The 23,502-nt window shown below is 43.4% G+C and overlaps 1 protein-coding gene across 1 annotated transcript; it reads right to left on the reverse strand.

Annotated features, from left to right (window-relative positions):
• Positions 1-781: 781 nt before the first annotated feature.
• Positions 782-23,077, reverse strand: ZIM2 (zinc finger imprinted 2). Its single transcript, XM_027978010.3, has 7 exons — positions 23,005-23,077; positions 20,230-20,689; positions 18,384-18,487; positions 17,734-17,781; positions 14,601-14,727; positions 14,314-14,406; positions 782-9,105 (listed from the first exon to the last, which is right to left on the reverse strand). Exons 2-7 carry the CDS (start codon positions 20,600-20,602, stop codon positions 8,156-8,158), a joined length of 1,695 nt encoding a protein of 564 aa, XP_027833811.2. The 5' UTR covers positions 20,603-20,689; positions 23,005-23,077; the 3' UTR covers positions 782-8,155.
• Between the last annotated feature and the right edge of the window lie 425 nt (positions 23,078-23,502).

Genomic DNA, 23,502 nt, shown 5'->3' on the forward strand with positions numbered 1-23,502 from the left:
CAGGCGCCACCCTCTGGAGCTCTGGCTGGGTCAGGCGCCACCCTCTGGAGCGCTGGCTGGCTCCTACAATTGATAGGGAGAACTAAGATCCCGTAGGTCACGTGGTATGGCCAATCCTGCCCCACTCCACAAGAAAAACCAAAGCCCAAGAAAACAAACGATGAAACCTATGGTCAACTGATGCAAATCAGGCTTTTCTCTCAAAGGCTGAAGTGGGCCAGGTATCATGGCAATGGGTCCTGTACTTCTTCCCTCTTTCAGGGTCCCCCCTGGAGGAGACCCGATAATCAGACGGCCTGGGTCCCAGCCCTGGACCCAGAGTGAGAGGAGATTCAAAACTGAGGCTGGGAGCGGAGTAAGGGGGTGGTTTTTTATAAGTTACGTGTATGTTTAAGTGTGCTCACATACTTAATGCTACGCTTGTTCTGCATTTTCCTTCGGATAATCGGTGGCCCCCACCTGCTTCTGGAAGCACAGGGTTTGGCTAGCTTGAGTGCATGGAGTGGGGCAACACTAAGAACAGTAACCCCATCCTAGGACGCTGGCTTTTGGGGGAATTATAGCAAACAAGAAAAAGCCTACACAACGAAGCCTACAACTGCAACAGTATGTGGGAATAACTAAGGAAAACTTTAGAGAAAAACAAAAACCCACAAGGCTTTACCAGTTGATAAGAATGCTTGAATCTATAAAAGAGCATCATATTCCTGGATGCTAATAAATGTAACAAGGTCAATTCTTCCTGATTTGTAAGTTCACTTCAACAATCATCAAACAGCTGTTTTTAACTGGCAAACAAATTTATTCAGAAGAGTAACAATCTTATCTTTCTCATATAAATATACATACACGTAAGTGTACTTTCTAAAGGCATAATGCTCTAAAACTCATATAAGGCTACAAGCAAGTTAAAAATACAGATCTCAGATATGTAAAGGGTGACGAAACACACACTCTGGATGATACAGATATAGAACTGTATTATAAAATAACATTATGACGATACGTCATTTACTAAAATTGATGTTGGGGCAGTTAATGGGAGACCATTTTTATTTTCACATAATACATTCAAAGTAAATTCAGTAATAGTTAAAGTTTATTTTATATAATAAAAACTGCAGAATAAAACATTCATGTTTACAGAAGGTTAGATTTTTAGGTTTAGAAAAGATATCAGAAGAATTGAGCTATATAAAAACTGAAACCTTGTCAAAAAAAATATCCAAATGGGAAAATGTTTATGGACAAAATGAAGACAGATAATATCCTTTTTTAATAAAGAGACTGCTCAAATTGATTGGAAGATATTAAAGCCACACAGACAATGAATGCAAAGAGAAGAAATATAATTGCTTAAGACACTCAGAGGAAAATATTCAGTGTCCTTAAAAACTAAATAAAAACAATTAAAATTAGATGTCCTTTCCCTTGTTAAATTATCAAAGGTGAAAAGTACTCTTAATACCTAATGCTAGCGAGAATGTGTGCAAAACACAGTCATGAGTTCATGGTGGCAGTGTAAATTGGTATGTTTTTGAAAAGAAAACTTAGATGTGTATCAGGAACCTTAAAGACGTATTCCCCTTCCAATACAATCATTCCCCCTCTGATACAGGAATTCCCCTTTGGTGAAATCTTAAAGAATTCTAAGTTTAGAAAAATATTTTAAGGACCAAAGTGTCCATCACAGTATTCTTTACAATTGTGAAAAACCAGAAGTTAAACATTCAAACAGAGGGAGGGCCACACAGAAAAATCTCTGGGCATACTGTGCCGCTGTGAACAAGGGGAGAAAGGCTGACGAGGGTGGCAGAGCAGTGTGTGAGCTGTACAATTACGGAAACAACATGCCATGCACACATGGGATGGTCACAGCTAAATGAAAACTATGAGCATCTTAAAAATAGGTAATACGGCCACAGTAGGTGAGATAGAACAGAGGTACCAAGGAAACCAGAGTTCCTCCCCACTACTCGCTGGAGGCAAGCACCTCCGTAGTCTGGTAATTATTTTTAAATTATAAGAAAACAGGACTTCCCTGGCAGTCCTGCGGTTAAGACCCTACGCTTCCCAACACAGGGGGCTCAGGTTCAATCCCTGTTTGGGAAACTAAGATCCTGCATGCAGTATACGCAGCCAAAAAAAAAAAATTATGAGAAAACAAAATGACCAAAATGTTAATGGTGTTTATGGTGCACTGGAGTGGGGGTGGGGGACGGCAAGGCAGAGAGAGAGATCTACCTTTTCGTAAAATTGAAATTGTTTTTAATGAGTCAAGTACTGCTCTCAAATGAACAGCAGGAATCCTTCAGAAATGCATACCTGAAAAAAAGGAAAACCAGTTTGTGCAAATCAGAAAAAAAAAAAAAAGCACAAAGACACAATAGTAAAATGGGCAAAAGGCCTAGATTATACACAGAGTTTAAAAGCATACACAGGTGGGAGGGAATTCATGAGTTAGCAAGAATCACTTTTTTGACTTATCAAACAGGCATACATTTTGTTGGTTTAAGTAATAAATATCCAATGCTGGAAAAGTTTTTCAAATTCTTATTTATAGCAGGTGTGGCAAAGACATTTCTTTGCAAATATGAACTGCTCAGTCTATCTGATCTGGAGTGTTATGTTGAGAAAGGCTGTGGGCCAGTCTTCAGGTTCAGGGCCAGTGTGGTTGATTAGCTATGCACATCCCTGCCCACCCTCCTCCCGCCCTGCCCTTAGCTGGCGGCTGTGAGTGCTGCCCCTAGGGAAACAAATTCTGCACTATCTGTTGAGAACCACAGAAATGCTTTTCACGTCTCATCTGGTAATACCATTTTTTTTGAAATCTATCTTAAGCAAGGAACTACAAATACAATGCTCTATGATCTGTTCATCGAACCTTTACATCACTGTCATTTTTAAATTGTCATTACAAACTAGTGAGAAAACCAGAACTTTAAACCTGTAATTATATGAAAACTGTTTACTCAAAGAAAAAAATGTTCCAGTACAGTGAATACTAAGATATGATAAGATGTGGCTATGTCTGATGTATGGCTGTGGTTTATCAGCTATCACTAAGAGAACTTTAAGCACCCTGAGTGCCTATGTACCAGGCACTGTTAGGCTCTGTCGAACAGACGATCTCCAGGCCTTTCAAGAGCTCCACGGGGAGGCACTGTCACCACATTTCCTAAGAAAGTGAGGATAATCAGCTTCTGAGGAGGGGCTGGCTCTGGCTTCAGGTCTGCCTGGTTCCAAAGCCGAGGCTCTCCCTGCCCTGCCAAGGGGCTCCTCAGCCAGTGAACACAAGCATGGTCCTGGGTGTGTGGTCTGATGAGAGCACCCCGGGGTAGTTTATTAGCCTGCTGTGCTTCTCAAATTTTATTTAATATGCTTAATACTATTTAATGAGGTAAGTAAACCTAACACAACTGGTAAAATGAGGGTCTGAACAGACTACTTCATCTGTGGATCTTTCCAGGCCTGACATCAGGCCTCTTATTCCCTAAGGGGGGTTAAGAGTGCAAATTCTTCATGGAGAAAGTGAGTATAGCGGAGAGTTGAGTAGTTCAGTTGCTCCCAAGAGAAAAAAAAATCTAAAAATCTTTTAGACCTTGAGGAGAGAAGGCCAGGAGTGCTTCCAAAGCCTTCAAGATACATATACCTTTTGGCCTAGAAAGTCTATTGCTGGGAACTTCTCCTTGGGGAGCACAACCACATGTAAAGACATCAGAGCAAGTTGCTGATGGAGATTACAAGATTCAGGAGGTAATGGGGAAGCAATGCACACGTAAGAGATAAGTTTGGGTGTACCACACAGGGAGTGAGTACTCTTATACATTACCAAACAATCACCACCATGAGCCCAGTTACCATCTGCCACCACAAAGCTGTCACAATATTACTGACTATATTCCCTATTTGTACATTATATTCCTGTGACTTATTTTATAGCTGGAAGTTTGTACTTCTTAATCCCCTACACCTTTCCAGTCTATCACCCCATCCTCATATAATACAGTATGTTAATTATAACTAAATAAAAATAAAATTTTGGGGGTTTTTTTGCTTTAAAAAATTTCTTTAAACAAATTTTTTAAAGGTTCACAATGGAATAAAAAAAAAGATAAAGAACAGTATCCCCAGTTTCCAACCCTAGAAGTCTAGTGAAATAAACTAGGCCACGTCTATGCAACCAAGTATCAGGCAGTCCTGAAAGATGAAACTGGGGGATATATTTAGGAACGTAGAAGATATTCACGATATATTAGAAGAAAAACTGCAACTTTTAAAATAGTATTTTATTTAAAAATCTATATAAACCTATACATAGGAAAAAATGTCTGAACAGTGTATACCTCTTTCAGCAGCAAGTATATCTAAGACAGGAAAATACAAATATTAAAAAAAAAAAAAAAAACAAACCTCAAAGATGAAAGTATTTTCTAATTGTCTTCAACGGATATGTATTACTTGCATAATCAAAGAAAACTTAAAACATGAGTGTTTCTAAATTTAAAAAATATTAACCTGAGTATAAGTGCCGTGCCCAAACTGTCTGATGTATTAGGAATTGGTTGGGAAAAGCCAGGAAGAATAGCATTATCCTTGGGGGCTGACTAGAATAGTAGTAAAAAAAAAGCAGCAAGGTGAGAGATAACAGGCTGAGGTACCTGCCACCACAGGCAGCTCAAGTTCAACTTGTAAAGTATGGAGGCAGTGGCTTGTGCATATTCCATAAATTCCCACTAGTCCAGGGATGACCGGCAGAGTTAACTATCCATGTTGTCACCGCTGCCATCTGTGGTATGAAAGAAGCATCGGAACAGAGTCAAGTCTGATGCTCCCTGGCTTTCTAGAGTTAAGGCCTCTTAAGAAGCCTTAGCCCAGGGCCCTAGACAAATGACCCACAGCAGAACCCCTCAAGGAGTCTCTATCACCTCTTAATCCAAATATCTAAAGACCAGGATGGAGTAATGGAGGGAGGCACATAAAGAAAAGTCTAGAAGAGGTGGTGAGGAAGGAACATGCAGATGGATCATGAAGAGTCCACAGATGGTGAAAACTCTGAAACGTTCCTGCCTGTGAATGGTGCAGCGGCTTGGAGAACAACTTCAAGAGCCTAGACCTTTGGGAGGGCAAAAAGCTTGATGGGATATGATATAAAGTACACAAAACCACCTACGAGGTATTCTTGCCAAAGCAGCTGAAGATGAATCAAATTAAATTCTCCAGAGTTTAGCGTTAACTTCCAGTTATAGACAATACAGAGAGAGGGACAAGTTAAGGATACCACAGGCAGCAAACAGACACATTTAGAAGGGGGGACATTCCACAGGACAACTGACCTTGTTTCTGCCAGTACTACTTGCATAATCACACAAAGCTTTAAAAAAAAAAAGAGAGAGCGCTAGAATGATGATTGCCATCAATCATCATTGATGCGGGGGAGACGGGGAGTTATTGTTTAATGGATACAGAATTTGAGTTTTTCAAGATGAAAAAGTCCTGAGTATCCACTGCACAATAATGTGACTCCACTTAACACTACTGTATACTTAAAAATGTTTGAGATGGTTAATTTTATGTCATGTATTTATCAGAATTAAAAATAGATTAAACAATGAGTGCTTCTAAATTTAAAAAGTTAAACGTTAATATAGAGAAAGAAAAAGTGAGAGGAGATTGCTTTAGATTGAGAAACTTGAAATCAGACAACCAAATGCAATCAATGGAGCACATTTGGATCCAGATTCAAACAAGCCAGCTATAAAAGGACATCTTGGAAATGACTAGGAAAATCTGCTTATGGTCTGGGTAAGACACTTTGAGTTGATCTGAAATTTTCCTTTTTAGGTAGATATACTGAAGTTTGAAAAAACAGCGATGGCACAATTGAAACAAAGTGTGTTGAGCAAGTAATAACTGAGGTAGTGTGTAGATTCAGCAAAAACGGTGAAGGAAGAGATGAAATGGCAGACTGACAAGGGCGTGAGGAAAGCTATGATCCCGGGGAAAGCAGCAGATTTCACAAGGCAGGGGTGAGGTAGAAGTTACCATAAAGAAATGACAGGGTTTTCCTGGAGTTGAACGGAGAGATTAAGGAAAAATTACAACTGTTCAGAAAAGGATGGGGTCTTGTTGAAAAGGCATAGGCGCCAACATGAAAGGACTCCCAGTGGCCAGAGCTGGAACAACTCTAAAATAAGTAATGGTCGTGTTGAATCACAGCCCATGCCACAGATCCATCCTGATATAAATAAATTACTGAATAAAAATATAGGGAAGTAACTCTTCCTCACAGAATTCTAATTACTAAATGTAGAAGAGATGAGGAAAATTAAAAATCACCATTATAGTATAACAGAGTAAAAATGGCAAGTAGGTGAAACCCACTTGCTAGATGCTAGAAGTAAGTAGGTAAAAGTTCGAGGAGAAACTGGAAGCTCTCCTCAAAGTTTCTCCTGAGAGATATTTATAAATTACAAACGGAAACAAATAAAGGTTAATTAACAACATCAACAATAAGCCACACTGACGTTATGTTCCTCTGAGGTAGTGGTGGCAGGATCAGAAACAAATGTACAGTGGGTGGGAGGATGGTCCCTGGGAGGAAACAGGGCCAGTCAGTGAGGGCTGTCTCATCAGGCCCTTGGGAAACGAGGAAGAGGGGCAGTGAGTGAGCGCTCACGTGGAGCAAGTGCTCATTTGGCTGGTGCAGGTCCTAATGAGTCATGTTTGTTTTTAACTTCATGACTCTGGAGCCACACATCATAAATCAGAAATGGCAGGATGAGAAAAAGCAAGGCAGTGAGTAAGACAGACACAACCCACCCTGCCAGGCAAGAAGTCAGATTCTGAGACACCAGGTCCACCTGGTTCCCGTGTCTTTGCATCTGACCATCATTCAAGTCGGTGATGCAAAACCTTTACATTAGAACAGTATGGTATGAAAGGGATTTTTAGTGCAATCTGTGGCTAATACTTTTGAGTGAAGTATGCCCAGAGTAGAAATAAGACTTTAGGTGAAGCTGGCTGTGCTGACGATGCCAGAGTCCAAGAACAGAAACAGCTTTCAAATACTCCTTCCTTTTCCAAAAATACAAAACCCCAAACCCTCAAATATAAAATTACAAAAACTTCTATTTGATCAGTAGCAGATTTACAATCTACAAGACCAATTATAAGAAAGTGTTTAGCAAGATACTTCCCTGATCAGTGTCCCTAAAATTTATCTAATCCTAACTGTAAGAGAAATGGTTATCAGAACTTCACTTTAAAAATCTTTTTGATCCCCTATACTACAAGTGTCCCCATCTGATTTAACATGAAATAACACTGAAATTACTAAAAAAGGAAGAAGGCTTCAGTCAGTACGGCTATTACTTTTCTTCAGAGACCATGTGACAGGAATAAAACAAACCTGGGTTGAGCATCAAGATTTAAAATAAGTATCTCGTGGACTCTCAAAAACCAAATAATTGAACCAAACCAAGCTGGGGTTCATCACTTAAAACCCAGGTCAAATCAAATGACAACTTGGAGTTTCAAAGTTTGCTCTATCTGTAAATATGAAATAAATGTCATCAAACTAGGTGCAGTGCAGCATTCCTTGAAAGATCAAATAATACATATGGCAATGTTTTCAAAATTATGAACTACTATGTAAACACATTACCAATTACTTCAGCTTTGTGGACTGATCACTATAGGTACACTTCAAAGACCTTTTTACGATGCCCTCTGCTGATATATCCCATGTGGTAAAGATACTGCATGTCAACACTCCTGTAAAAACTTAGGCAACAGAGTTCCTGTCTGGAGCCCACCTGCCAGTCACAAATTTTTTGTCGGGATGTCAAAATCGAGGTTCTCCATTCTATAGACACCACCAGAAAAGGGCAAAATCTATCGGCTTCTTTCCCATGCAACAAAAATACTCTAACGTTTTCTGCTTCAGTGACTGACACACGTGCTGTCCATCTGCAAAAAGATTGTTCTATCCCCTTGCAACCTCTTGCTGTTTTCTGACTACACCATGACACATTTTCAAGTTGTTAACGAGGTGGGTGGGCTGGTGGAAGACCCTCTTACATTCAGAGCACTCGAAAGGGTCTCTCTTGAGGAGAAAGCCTACAATGTTGAGAATGCTCTGACGGGAGGCTTTTCAACAGTGACGGCACTCAAGGGGCTTCTCTTGGGAATGGAGCTGGTAATGCTGAGTGAGGCAGGATGGCTGGCTGAAGCACTTCCCACACAGCTGGCACTGGTAAGGCCTCTCCTGAGCGTGAGTCCTGTAGTGCTGGATGAGGTGTGAGCTCTGACGGAACCTTCTGCCACAGTCGCAACACTGACAGGCTCTTTCTCCAACGTAGTCGTGCTGTCGCTTATATCGAATCAAATACATCTTGTTTCGGGGCAACTCAAGCGGCAGGGTTATTGCTACTCCGTGGGCTTTGAGATGCTGGAAAAGATGCGCAGCCTGGATAAAAGCTTTGCCGCACTGGAAACACTCGTGGCAGTCTTGACTCTGAATTCTCATGCGGCCGTAGACATCTGCACGCTGGGTCAAGGACTTCCCATCTGAGTGAGTCTTCTGATGTCTGGTGAGGTGTGGCATGAGGTAGAAGGCTTCCCCACACTGTTTACATACAAAGGGCTTCTTCCCGGTATGGATCTGCTGGTGTTTCTCCCGGCCTGGTCGGGTACTAAAATTTCTTTCGCAAAATTCACATCTGTAGCGCTTGTTCTCTTGGAGGAAAAACAAGCTGTGGGCCAGCTGGGACCTGGTGCAGACTCCAGGAGTAGTACGCTCCTGAGGATCCTTTCCAGGAAGACTCTCCGATGGTTTGTTAAGTTCCGAGCTTTTCTCTAGTTGATCACCCTCGTGGCTTCCTTCCTGAGTAACAGTCTTGGGGTCACTCATTTCTGTGGGCCTCAAAACTTCCGCCGGCTTGACCTGTTGCGACTCCAGAGGATCATCAGCAGACTCTCTTGTGTGGGTACACCAGGAGTCACCTGCCTCCAAATCCTCTATTCCTGCCCCCGAGGATGATTTTTCTATAGGCAGGCTTTGCTCTGGAGTTAGATCACTGGATTCTGATTGTTCCTCCCAATCTAAAAGGAATGTAAAAGGTCCTCTACTATTTTTACTCAGAGAGAAACATCATTATAGTAGAAACGGAAGAGAGAGACCAAAATTACAGAATAGTTAGTATAGAGGTTTGAGTTTTCTGGGAACCTAAGGAGAGAGTGGGAGAAGGATGGAGAAGAGAGTAAGCAAGGACAGGTGAGGGTGAGGCAGAAGAGACCATCTAGGAGGAATGAACAGTGATGAAGATGCCAGAGACACCGGCAGGAGAATGAGAAGGACACCAGAGAAAGAGGTGGGACTGGGGCTTGGCTGCACCTTCCAGACCATGCTTGGTACATCACTGCTGTTTGGAGGAACTAATGTAACTGTGGCCATAAAGGGATTCTATTGTCAGGTCAATCTGGGCGATACCGTATGATGCAAGTCAGCCTTCACTCATGTAAGACTCTTCAGATCTCTTAACCAGCGTCTCAGAACTCAAGAGGGGAGATATAAGAGGTAGCATTTCTCTAACTGATCTTGTTAGGGAACACTTTTTTTTTTTTAAGAATCCCTATAATCATAATTCTGTAGGACTACTGAAGAAACACTGGAGTACACCGGTCAACAATCTCTCACTCAGAATAAAGCAAGATAATTCCAACTCTTTTCTTGCCTCTCAATCTCTCATTTTACCCATTCAACTTAACATTTATTAAACGTCAATTTTGAGCAAAGCGTTATCCAAATGGATGTTCATAAGTCAGTATAAAGACTCTAATCAGGCTATAAATGTACAAAAGGAGTTTGGGGAATTAATTTCTTTTGGGAACAGAAAAAGATCAGGGAGGGGAAGGCATTAGGGCTCAGCAAGCAGTGAAGTGGGTGGCAAGCTTATTCTGAGCAGACACTGAACTATGAAAAGTACAGAGTCCTGGGGAGCAGCAATACAGGGTTATATTAGGAGTATCTATGAGAGATGAAAGTCGCTCAGTCGTGTCTGATTCTTTATGATCCCATGAACTGTACAGTCCATGGAATTCTCCAGGCCAGAATACTGGAGTGGGTAGCCTGTCCCTTCTCCAGCGGATCTTCCCAACCCAGGGATCGAACCCAGGTCTCCTGCACTGCAGGCAGATTCTTTACCAGCTGAGCCACAAGGGAAGCCCAAGGAGCAGTGGCTGCGCGGGCGCAGGAGGGCCTAGAGGAGCTACTCCACGTTCAAGGTCAGGAGGGGTGGCGGGAGGAGATACCCCTCGTCCAAGGTAAGGAGCAGTGGCTGTGCTTAGCTGAAGCAGCCGTGAAGAGATAACCCCACGTCCAAGGTAAGAGAAACCCAAGTAAGATGGTAGGTGTTGCAAGAGGGCATCAGAGGGAAGACACACTGAAACCATACTCACAGAAAACTAGTCAATCTAATCACACTGGAACCACAGCCTTGTCTAACTCAATGATACTGAGCCATGCCCGCAGGGCAACCCAAGATGGGCGGGTCGTGGTGGAGAGGCCTGACAGAATGTGGTCCACTGGAGAAGGGAATGGCAAACCACTTCAGTATTCTTGCCTTGAGAACCCCATGAACAGTATGAAAAGGCAAAATGATAGGATACTGAAAGAGGAACTCCCCAGGTCATTAGGTGCCCAATATGCTACTGGAGATCAGTGGAGAAATAACTCCAGAAAGAATGAAGGGATAGAGCCAAAGTAAAAACAATACCCAGCTGTGGATGTGACTGGTGATAGAAGCAAGGTCCGATGCTGTAAAGAGCAATATTGCATAGGAAGCTGGAATGTCAGGTCCATGAATCAAGGCAAATTGGAAGTGGTCAAACAAGAGACGGCAAGGGTGAATGTCGACATTCTAGGTATCAGCAAACTAAAATGGACTGGAATGGGTGAATTTAACTCAGATGACTATTATATCTACTACTGGGCAGGAATCCCTTAGAAGAAATGGAGTAGCCATCATGGTCAACAAGAGTCTGAAATGCAATACTTGGATGCAATCTCAAAAATGACAGAATGATCTCTGTTCGTTTCCAAGGCAAACCATTCAATATCACAGTAATCCAAGTCTATGCCTCAACCAGTAACACTGAAGAAGCTGAAGCTGAATGGTTCTATGAAGACCTACAAGACCTTTTAGAACTAACACCCAAAAAGATGTCCTTTTCATTATAGGGCACTGGAATGCAAGAGTAGGAAGTCAAGAAACACCTGGGGTAACAGGGAAATTTTGCCTTGGAATACAGAATGAAGCAGGGCAAAGGCTAATAGAGTCTTGCCAAGAAAACACACTGGTCATAGCAAACACCCTCTTCCAACAACGTAAGACTCTACACATGGACATCACCAGATGGTCAACACTGAAATCAGATTGATTATATTCTTTATAGCCAAAGATGGAGAAGCTCTATACAGTCAGCAAAAACATGACTGGGAGCTGACTGTGGCTCAGATCATGAACTCCTTATTGCCAAATTCAGACTTCAATTGAAGAAAATAGGGAAAACCACTAGACCTTTCAGGTATGACCTAAATCAAATCCCTTATGATTTTACAGTGGAAGTGAGAAATAGATTTAAGGGACTAGATCTGATAGACAGAGTGCCTGATGAACTATGGACAGAGGTTCTTGACATTATACAGCAGATAGGGATCAAAACCATCCCCATGGAAAAGAAATGCAAAAAAGCAAAATGGCTGTGTGGGGAGGCCTTACAAATAGCTGTGAAAAGAAGAGAAGCGAAAAGCAAAGGAGAAAAGGAAAGATATAAGCATCCGAATGCAGAGTTCCAAAGAATAGCAAGAGATAAAAAAGCCTTCCTCAGCAATCAGTGCAAATAAATAGGGGAAAACAACAGAATGGGAAAGATTAGAGATCTCTTCAAGAAAATTTAGATACTAAGGGAACATTTCATGCAAAGATGGGCTCGATAAAGGACAGAAATGGTATGGACCTAACAGAAGCAGAAGATATTAAGAAGAGGTGGCAAGAATACACAGAAGAACCGTACAAAAAAGATCTTCACAACCAAGGTAATCACGATGGTGTGATCACTCACCTAGAGCCAGACATCCTGGAATGTGAAGTCAAGTGGGCCTTAGAAAGCATCACTACGAACAAAGCTAGTGGAAGTGATGGAATTCCAGTTGAGCTATTTCAAATCCTGAAAGATGATGCTGTGAAAGTGTTGCACTAATATGCCAGCAAATTTGGAAAACTCAGCAGTGGCCACAGCACTGGAAAAGGTCAGTTTTCATTCCAATTCCAAAGAAAGGCAATGCCAAAGAATCCCCAAACTACTGCACAACTGCACTCATCTCACATGCTAGTAAAGTAATGCTCAAAATTCTCCAAGCCAGACTTCAGCAATACGTGAACCATGAACTTCCTGATGTTCAAGCTGGTTTTAGAGAAGGCAGAGGAACCAGAGATCAAATTGACAACATCCGCTGGATCATCGAAAAAGCAAGAGAGTTCCAGAAAAACATCTATTTCTGCTTTATTGACTATGCCAAAGCCTTTGACTGTGTGGATCACAATAAACTGTGGAAAATTCTGAAAGAGATGGGAATACCAGACCACCGGATCTGCCTCTTGAGCAACCTATATGCAGGTCAGGAAGCAACAGTTAGAACTGGACATGGAACAACAGACTGGTTCCAAATAGGAAAAGGAGTACATCAAGGCTGTATATTGTCACCCTGCTTAGGTTAAAGCGTCTGCCTTCGATGTGGGAGACCCAGGTTTGATCCCTGGGTCGGGAAGATCCCCTGGAGAAGGAAATGGCAATCCACTCCAGTATTCTTGCCTGGAGAATCCCATGGACAGAGGAGCCTAGTAGGTTACATTCCACAGGGTCGCAAAGAGCTGGATACAACTGAGCGACTTCACCTTCACCTTCATGCAGAGTACATCATGAGAAATGCTGGGCTGGAAGAAGTACAAGCTGGAATCCAGATTGCTGGGAGAAATAGCAATAACCTCAGATATGCAGATGACACCACCCTTATGGCAGAGTGAGGAGGAAGTAAAAAGCCTCTTAATGAAAGTGAAAGTAGAGAGTGAAAAAGTTGGCTTAAAGCTCAACATTCAGAAAACAAAGATCATGGAATCCGGTCCCATCACTTTATGGGAAATAGATGGGAAAACAGTGGAAACAGTGTCAGACTTTATTTTGGGGGGGCTCCAAAATCACTGCAGATGGTGACTGCAGCCATGAAATTAAAAGACACTTACTCCTTGGAAGAAAAGTTATGACCAACCTAGATAGCATATTGAAAAGCAGAGACATTACTTTGCCAACAAAGGTCCGTCTAGTTAAGGCTATGGTTTTTCCAGTGGTCATGTATGGATGTGAGAGTTGAACTGTGAAGGCTGAGCGCCGAAGAATTGATGGTTTTGAACTGTGGTGTTGGAGAAGACTCTTGAGAGTCCCTTGGACTGCAAGGAGATCCAACCAGTCCATTCTGACGGAGATCAGCCCTGGGATTTCTTTGGAAGGAATGATGCTGAAGCTGAAACTCCAGTACTTTGGCCACCTCATGCAAAGAGTTGATTCATTGGAAAAGACTCTGATGCTGGGAGGGATTGGGGGCAGGAGGAGAAGGGGACGACCGAGGATAAGATGGCTGGATGGCATCACGGACTCGATGGACGTGAGTCTGAGTGAACTCCGGGAGATGGTGATGAACAGGGAGGCCTGGCGTGTTGCGATTCATGGGGTCGCAAAGAGTTGGACACGACTGAGCGACTGAACTGAACTGATGAGAGATGAAGGTGGATGTGACTTTTAGGCCAGACTGGGACAGATTTAAATGTTTTGTTAGAAGTTTGCATTTTCTTTTGAGAGTAGTAAGAACCTGATCAAAAGTTTGTGGTTTATAAAGTCAACTCCCTGAGTGGGGCTGGAAAAAGCAGTAGTATCACACCAAGGTTTTCACTTGTCTCAGTGAGAGAGGAAAGACCTCTGATTTCTAGCTGTCAGGGGAAAGGCAAAAATGAATGCAGGGGCTTGAACACTAGAGGATAGGGAGACTGGCCTCCCTGAAGCTGAGCAGGAGAGAAGAGATGAGCTTCGGAGAGGAGATAAAGAAGTACTGAGAATGATGCGGTGAGGCCACATGAGCCCCTGACGTGAAAGCACCTACCAGCCTTCTCCCTAAGCTGAGTGGGCTTTGAGGACCAGCTCCCAGCCCCTGCTCACTGAGCAGGGTTGTCTCCCCGAGAGTCCGGTCTCACTGCTCACCTTGACATGTCACTGTACTCCCATCTTCCTCCCTAGCATGTGACTCCTCCTCTTCCAGCTGTGAGATAATGTCAGGTTTAGGGAACTGGTACCCTGTTGAAGAAGGAGACTTGTAACTTGGGGGTTCTGTCCTGTAGCCTCAGAACTCCCAGCCTGGTTTCTAAAGACTCTGAGATAATAGGAAAAGTGCAAATTTACACACAAGAAACATAAAGCCTGTTTCCAAAGATTTTGCCACTAGGGACATATGCCAATGTCTGGAAACAATTCTGGTCATCACAGCTTACCGAGGGAGACCAGGTTCCTGTAATTTTCCAGCATCACCTCCCGGTAGAGGTTCCTCTGAGAAGCACTGAGGTAGGGTAATTCCTCTGGACTGAAGTCCACAGCCACATCCTCAAAAGTCACCAACTCCTGAAATGCCAGACATACTCCTAAATGATTGAAATCCAGAATTATCCCAAAGAGGGGAAAGGTGCCTGGTAAGAGGGGACTGACCATGAAGCAGACATTCAGACAAGCAGAAAGACTCTAATCCAAAGGTTTTAGGGACTTAGATGTGTATCTTTCCTTTAAGTCTTTCTCATTAAAATGCTTTCTTCTCTGCAATCACCCTCTGCTTTTTTCAGTCTTTTAACTTTATAGAGGCTTTCAATGGCTAAGTCAAAGATCTCTCTTGGGAAATGTCACACTGCACTTGAAAATATGTGGGTTATTTTCTAATATCTTTTGGTATTAATTTCTAACATAATTCCACAGTGATAAGAGAACAGCCTGTATGTTTTCAATACCTTCAGACCATGAAATTTTTGCACTTTGTTTTATGTCCCTGGACATGTTCTAGTGTCTCCTAGTTTATAGTCTATGGGAACTTGAATAGAATTTGGATTCTCTTGTGTGAAAACTACATAAATCTGAATTCTGTTGAACTGGTTCATAGTGCTTTTCAGATCTACTATATCCTTCTACTTTTATTCATTCTATTAATTTTGAGTTTGATATTGAAAGTCCAACTAAAAATCTTAATTTATCTACTTAAAAATAATTGTAATTTATAGTGGAACTTCCCTCATAGCTCAGTTGGTAAAGAATCTGCCTGCAATGCAGGCGACTTAGGTTTGATTCTTGGATTGGGAAGACCCCTGGAGATGGAAATGGCAACCTACTCCAGTATTCTTGCCTGGAGAATCCCATGGACAGAGTATCCTGGCAGGCTATAGTCCATGCGGTCACAAGAATTGGACACGACTTAGCGGCTAAACCACCAACCACCACGTAGTGGAACTATATGTAACTTTGTTTTGGACTCTCCAAGACTCCTGTAACTGTGTTATCATACTTTCATAATTTAAAACATAAAAAAGAAAGAAAAAAAGAAGTATATCTTTCTTTGGTCTTGAAGTCTGAGAGAAGTGGGAACATTCCTGAGATAGCTCCCACTGCTAATTTTTAGAAATTTATGTTGGAGGAGAAAGATCCTTTTAAGTTCCTTTATAAAGAGAGAAAAATGAAAATAAAAGCTGAGCGGTATACCTCAGTCGCAGGAAAAAGAGACAATTGGGTTTAAGCTCTGGTTCTCTTTTATAAGTTCTGTGAGTGCAGATAGATTAAGCTTCAGTGACTCATCCATAAAACACAAACAGCTCAAAAATATGAAGAGATAGCCCATCTTATTATAACAAGAAAATGCATTTCAGAATGACAAAGTGTGACTTTATACCCATTCAACTAACAAAAATTAAGAAGTCTGACAATACCAAATACTGTCTAGAGTATGGACTCTTGGTGGTGGTGGTGTAGTTGCTCAGTCACGGCTGACTCTTTGAGGCAAGCTCTTCTGTCCATGGGATTTCCAAGGCAAGAATACTAGAGAGCGGTTTCCATTTCTTTTCCAGGGGATCTTTCTGACCAAGGATTGAACCTCCATCTCCTGCACTGCAGGCAGATTCTTTACTGACTGAGCCACCAAGGAAAATGTTAGAATGTGGACTTTTGAGACCTCTTAAAAGATGCTAAAAGTGAAGTTGCTCAGTTGTGTGCGACTCTTTGCGATCCTGTGGACTGTAGCCTACTAGGCTCCTCCATCCATGGAATTTTCCAAACAAGAGTACTGGAGAGGGTTGCCATTTCGTTCTCCAGGGGATCTTCTCGATTCAGGGATTGAACCAAATTCTCCCACATTGCAGGCAGATGCTTTACATCTGAGCCACCAGGGAAATGTAAATTGGTAAATCACTTTGGGTCCAGAAATATACCTATTCCTAGGTATAGCTGCTCATGTGTACTGTCTTGTAACCTCCAAAATCTAAGAAAGACCCAAACATTCATTTATGGAAGAAATAAATGTATTATGATATTGGGGCTCCCCAGTGGCTCAGATGGTTAAGAATCTGCCTGCAATGCAAGAGACCCAGGTTCAATCCCTGAGTCGAGAAGATCCCCTGGAGAAAGGAATGGTAACCCACTCTAGTATTCTTGCCTGGAGAATTCCATGGACAGGAGACTGGCAGGTTATAGTCCCTGCAGTTGTAAAGAGTCAGACACAACTGAGCGTTCAGTTCAATCACTCAGTCACGTCCGACTCTTTGCGACTCCGTGAACCGCAGCATGCCAGGCCTCCCTGTCCATCACCAGCTCCCGGAGTTTACCCAAACCCAGCAGATGGTGGTTTGACTAGATTTTTCTTAGAGAAGGAACAATAGTGGGGGTTGGTTTTGCAGTCAGTTGAACTTGAACAACAGGTAAACAGGGTGGGCTGGTGAAAACTCTATTTCTTTTTTTTAAAATTAATTTATTTGGGTTTTATTCCAAGGAGTAAGCGTCTTTTAATTTCATGGCTGCAGTCACCATCTCCAGTGATTTTGGAGCCCTCAAAAATAAAGTCAGCCACTGTTTCCACATCTGTTTGCCATGAAGTGATGGGACTAGATGCCATGATCACTGAGTGACTAACACACATATAATCACACCATGGAATAATAATGCAGTAATACAAACTAATTAATTACAATTACATGCAACATCCTTGGTAACAGAAGGGTGAATGTAAAAAGCAAGTACTGGAAGACTACATAAGACTATGACACTCATTTCACTAATATACATCTGTTCTGTTTTCATGGAAACATTATGCAGATCAATGAACTAGAGAGCATGTACTGACTGCCCAGCTTCTATAGATGAGTTTATTTGGCTCCCATGTGTTTTCTTTTTGCAATATTTGCCAACACCAAAATATTGGTATAATTCATATTAGTTGGATTTTTGACTTCTCTTTAAAAAATCAGAAGATCTAGAGATCTGGGTCCACATTCTCACATGGCACCATTAGCTGAAGCTGAGTCATAGCTGCCCCTTAGATGGGGCAGGTGCCCCCCCAGTTTGTCAAAATCCATCCACTTACAAACTCCTTTATATTACCTCAGTAGTCTCTGTGGGCATCTTCTCTTGGGATCCTTGACATGAACACTGTAGGGACAGAGGGCTATTCTCAGCAACAGATCATCTAGAACGTTTCTCAACCCTTTTCCCCTTATCTCTCCCTCAAGGAGCATTTTTAAACATTTAGTTTTCCTAACTGTCAAAAGCCTTCCCCCACCCATGAATTTTTTTCTAAAGGAAGCACAACAGGTTAGCTTCTTCTAGGTTTTAAAACATGATTTAATAAGAACATTAAGGAGCAAATTTTTAAAAATTCACAACAGTTATTTCATATATAAAAAGGAGCATAATAATAGTACAAATCACATGAGGGTTGCTTTGATTAAGTCAAAAGTGGAGATAAAATGGAATAATAAACAATGAAAAATTAATTCCCGAGATAAGAAAAGAGAGAAAACATTAAAGATATGGTATATAGGGGTGGCAATAAGTGTGAGAAAAAGCAGGAAAGCAAATACAAAGAGTCAGAAGAAAATTCTGATACAGAAACCAGGGAAAGGCTCAGTTAGGTAAAGTTTGTATAAAGACCTTAAGGAAATGAGGAAGTTTAATTAGATAGGGGAGGTCTAGAAATCAGAAAGGGGAGCTCCTCATACTGGAGAACTAAGTCAGAAGAAAACCTGACTCACCTGAGATCTAACAAATGGTTTACTGTCAGACATCTTTGCGTCCTCCTTTTGGTGTTCATTGGTGTTTCTATTTTCTGCAAGAACAGAGTTCCAAGCAGAGAAACCTAGAAGGGAAAGGAACGACCATAGCGTTGAGTCCAGTCTGGTAGCACCCAAAGAGAGAATAGCCTGCCAACCCCTCACCTGCCATGGGCGGAAGCAGCACTTCCTATGACAAGAGAAAGACCAAAAAAAAAAAACAAACACCATTTCTCAGCTCAGTGTGGCAATGCCAGAAAAGAGGTTTGGTTACCTCCCACCTCTAAATGCTTCCATTGATTTTCAGTGCCTTCCAAATAAAGCAGAAGTTCCCTCTTTATTGGTATCAATGGTCCTAGCTTCACTGTCCATTTAGTCACCAGGGAACCTCAGTTTCTCAATTGTAACATGGAAATTACGATAATATCTCTAATTTTATGGGCTCCTGTAAGGATTAAACATTACATATGTGAAGCACAAAGCAGGCATTAAAAAAAAAAAAATGACAACTCTTATCACATCTTTTTCACTCAGGGATCTAGAAGACAACCACCATCTTCCCTTACGAAACCTGAAGTCCTTTCTTGCTTGTGGTCTCTTTCCAAGAGTACCTTTCACTATTCTATAGTTTCTTTCTCATACCCTAGCAAGCTCTTTCCCTTCCCTTGAATTCCAGCTCCATCAAAGGCTATGCCTTTGACCAAGTTTAAAAATTCTGTGGGACAATATGCCCTATGTCCACTGGAGGCAGTATAACAGCCATGATTAATGAGAGGACAGACTGGAGCCAGCCAGAGGTCTGAATCCTGCCTGCCAATTACTGTTAGTAATTGTGGACCACAGAGAAGTTGGGCTTCCCTGGTGGCTCAGACATAATCCCTTGGAAAAAGAAGTGACAACCCACTCCAGTCTTTTTGCATGGAGAACTCCACTGGTGAGGAACCTGGCAGGCTATGGGGTCAAAAAGTCAGACACAGCTGCCGACTAACACTTTCACAGGTAAGTTATTCAACCTCTCTGTGCCTGTCTTCTCATTTGTGGAAAGAGGGTAATACCTATTTCAAGAACTACTAAGAGAAGTAAAGCACTATTATAAAATATTTAGAATGTAGTACATTTTAAGTGTCCAATATGTTTACTATTAGCATCTTCACAATTCTTTTAATGAATGCAGGTGCACAGAATTGGACTAATCATAATCCTTGATACATCAGCATTCAGCCATACATGACCCTCATGTTTATTTCAAATTTACCTGTTTATATTTTTCAGTGTAATCAACCCATCCCACTGGTCCACATCCTAGTCTTGTTCCCTTGCCTTTCTCTGCTTGTCTATTTATATATACATAAACAATGCTTTGTTTTTAGTATCAATTTCATTCAGCTTTGTAATTAGTATCAGTATCATTCAAAGGGCTATTAGGAGTAAATGGCTTTCTTCTATCATCATTGAAACGCCCTTAGTTCCAGTCTAGTAACTCTGAGTTTCTAAGAGACCAGTCAAATTCTGACAGAATTTAAATTTCAGGCCTCATATCTCCCACATTGCATGCCATCTTTTTTTTGTTGACTGTGTATTGTTTTGTGTTGACACTAAAGTTTAGGCTCAAAATGAAATGTGGAAGGGCAGGGAACAAAGCAGAGAGAAGGCATACTCTCAGAAAATAGCATTAAAAGCAAAAGCCAAACCTCAAGTTTCTTTCATTTCACATAAGATTAGGTAGATTAGACTGGAGATTGTAAAATTCATTCATTTAACAAGTTTTTATTTAGCTTCCTCTACGTGCCAGGCATACAGCAAATGTTCAAAAAGTCCCTCCTCTCACCTTCCTCCTCACATGCTTGGATCAAGTCTGCCACCAGGTCTCCTGCTTCCTTGCTGCTCTTGGGCTGTTTTGACCTCACCCACATCTGAACTTTCTCTGGCAAGGCGCTCAGAAACTGCTCCAGCACCAGCTGCTCCATCATCTGCTCCTTGGTGTGCATCTCTGGCTGCAGCCATCGCCAGCAGAGCTCCTGGATCTGCTTCACAGCCTGGTGAGGTCCTGTCACCGACAGGGACTGCAAATACCTGAAGTCCTGATGAGAAACTCTCGGAGCCTCTGGGTTTCTTACGGGGGTGGTTTCTGGATTTTCTTCTTGATGAACAAGCTGGGGATTCCTCGAGATATCATCCAAAACCTCTTTCACGTGGAACATTTTTACAGCTTGACCCTTCAAAGGATGGAGATACTCTAAAAGGCAGGCTGCTTCAAAGCACACTGTTGTGGAAGATGGTGGGCTGAGCTGTATCAGATGAACAAAAGAGTTGGAAACCTTAGGATCTGCAGAAATTACACAGAGAGACTCACAAATGGTTTACACAGTTTAACTGGACAGTAGAGGTTATGTGAATCAAAGGAAGTTAGCTCATTTCACACAAATGCCTAAATGAATATTCACACAGATTTGTACATCTACAGACAGGTTGTTGCCTCAGTCACAATATCAGGTCTGGAAGATCCACAGACACAGGCTAGAAAAATCTCAGTAATGGCACTGAAGGAAAGAGACTTGAACCCCAAACCACAATCAACTGAACTAATTGATAAACTACATAAGAATATCATTTTAAAAATGAGTTAACACAAAATGAGGAAAGATCATTACATTCATCCTACAAAGGGCTGGATTCCTATGCAAAACATATAAAGAAATCATACAAATCTGTAAGAAAAAGGCAGTGATCAGTTAAATATTCAAATATATTTTCTTATTTAAACATTTTAATTCTTAGCTAGAAGTTAGTCTGGGATAACATATGAGAAGATTTTAATTTTTTTCTAAATACTTTTCTGTCTACCATCAATTTTAAATTTGTTATTACTTCCTTTTTTTGGATGTATGATACCCCCACTGAACTGAATTTCTATCTCTACAGGCTGAAGCATAAAATTCTGAGAAAGGAGTAGCAGAAATGACTGTGAAATCCTGGCAGCCTGCCTTCCTAGGCTAGCCAGGTCCCAAGCTAGAGCAGAGAGTCACAATCCTTTCTCCTTGCCCAGAGAGGGAAAAGTAAGGATAAAAGCAGCTAATGTTACTTGGAAAAGAAAAAAAAAGCCGAAGAGTCCCTAAAAAACATGAGTGGTGGTAGGTTCCATGATTTCAGAGTAAGGAAGAAATTCCAGAGAAAAGGGGATGAGTGTTGGGAGAAGGGAGTGAAGACCAAGAGATTCCAGGTGGGCAGAGGCTGTGGCAGGAGGAAGCAGGGACTGAAGGGAGCCACCAAAAGAGAAGTGCTGAGGTATGGAGAAAAGAGTAAAGCAAGGCCAGGCAGAATGCAGAGCTGGAGCAGAGGAGGGGAGCGGGGCAAGGTAAAGAAGAACCAATCTGGTCTAAGAGAGGTGTCCAGGGAGTAGCTGGCACCCAGAGAGAAGGGGTGGGGCTGAGGTAAAGGCGGAGCAGAAAGGACAGGCAGAACTAAGGAGAGGAAGGGGGGCAGGACTGAAGGAAAGGATATAGAGAGGAGAGGTGAGAGAGGTGGAGGAGGAAGGCTGAGGGAAGAGGCCCAGGAAGGACGGACCAGGGCCAAGGCAGAAATAGGGGACAGCAGGAAGGCTGAGGGAAGGTAAGGGCTGGGAGAGCAGAGGTGGGTCAGAGCCAGGGGGAAAACACAGATGAAGGTGGGACAGGAGGTAAAGGGGACGCTGAACGAAGGAGCGCCTGAGGTAGATAAAGGGGAGCCTGGAGAGAGGCAGGAGCAGGAGAGAGGGGAGGGAGAAAGGCAGGGACAAGGCTGAGGGCACTGTCTTGAGGGGAGAGGTGGGGGCCTAAAGAAAAGGGGGGGTCTGAATGTGGGGGAAGCTGGGGGAAATGGACAGGGGGTTTGGAGAGGAACGGGGGTCTTCAAAGGGGAACAAGGGTGGTTCTGGTCGGGGAGAGCGAGAGTGGGGTCCTAGAGAGAGGGCTGAGGGGCATCCTCGAAGGGGAGGGTGGAGGTCCTCAAGGGGGAAGGCGGGTGTCCTGAGGGGAAGGCAGGGGGTCTCTGAGGGGGGAAAACTGGGGGGATGTTCGAAACGGGGGGCGGGCGGGAAGCGAAGGGAGGAGTCCTCAAGGGGGAGGGTTTTCTAGGGCAGGAGTCCTTGAGGAGGCCAACAGGTGTCTCTGAAGGGGAAGGCCCGTGGGGTCCTCGAAGAGGAGGAGGGGGAGGGTCCTCACCGACCAAGGAGCGAGTTCTTGGAGCGGAGAGCGGAGGGGCCCTGAAAAGGGAGGGTCTGCAGGGTCCTGGGTGTGGGGAAGAAGGTGCTCGAAGCGGGAGGACGAGGACAGACGGACCCGTCCTTACGGAAGGCCTTCAGGCCGAGGAAGCACTGGCAGGAAGCGGGGTGTGAGCAGCAGGGAGGCCGCCGCGTCCTCCTCAGAGCCGACTTCGCCCGCGCGGCCTCCCGACCCCTTCCCCTCAGGGCCGCCACTTCGCGCCTCCCTTCCCATCGACTTCCCCGCGAAGGGGCGCGTCTGCCCCGGCGTCCTCTCAGCGACGCCCGCGCCTCCCTGCCCGCGAGCCGGCCCCTCGCCCCCAGGTCCTCTCCCTCGCGTCCGGACCCGGGCCGCCGCGCGCTCACCTCGCAGACGGACACCCTCGCCTGAGCGAACCTCTTCGCCTGACCGACCGTCTCCGCCTCAGACTTGCCGCGCAAACCCGCGACGCATGCGCAACACGGTCTGCGCGTGCGCACTGCGGGACGGCCCGCGCGCCGCTCAGAAAACGCGGGCCGCTTCCGGCTAGCTCCGCTGGGGGGCGCGCGAGGACCGCGCTGCGCGCAGAGGGCTGGGCGGGGCCGGAGAACTGCTTCCTTCAGGGGCTTTACTAATTTTTCAGCAGTTAGCACGCGGTTTAAAATTTTTCTTAATAAACAGTATGCAGTGAAAAGCCTTCTCACTGTGGGTGTGCTGCTGCTGTTGCTGCTAAGTCGCTTCAGTCGTGTCCGGCTCTGCGCGACCCCATAGACGGCAGCCCCCCAGGCTCCCCCGTCCCTGGGAGTCTCCAGGCAAGAACACTGGAGTGGGTTGCCATTGCCTTCTCCAGCGCAGGAAAGTGAAAAGGGAAAGTGTGCCACCGA

The sequence above is a fragment of the Ovis aries genome, chromosome 14 (assembly GCF_016772045.2).
Source record: "Ovis aries strain OAR_USU_Benz2616 breed Rambouillet chromosome 14, ARS-UI_Ramb_v3.0, whole genome shotgun sequence".
In the NCBI taxonomy this organism is placed as follows: Eukaryota; Metazoa; Chordata; class Mammalia; order Artiodactyla; family Bovidae; genus Ovis; species Ovis aries.

Excerpts from the sequence above, each read along its gene's own strand:
- ZIM2 (XM_027978010.3), bottom strand. The coding sequence starts at position 20,602 with ATGTTCCACGTGAAAGAGGTTTTGGATGATATCTCGAGGAATCCCCAG. Across the intron at positions 14,728-17,733 it reads TGCCCACAGAGACTACTGAG|GAGTTGGTGACTTTTGAGGA; the intron begins GTAATATAAAGG and ends CTGGCATTTCAG. Across the intron at positions 9,106-14,313 it reads GAGTACAGTGACATGTCAAG|ATTGGGAGGAACAATCAGAA; the intron begins GTGAGCAGTGAG and ends CATTCCTTTTAG.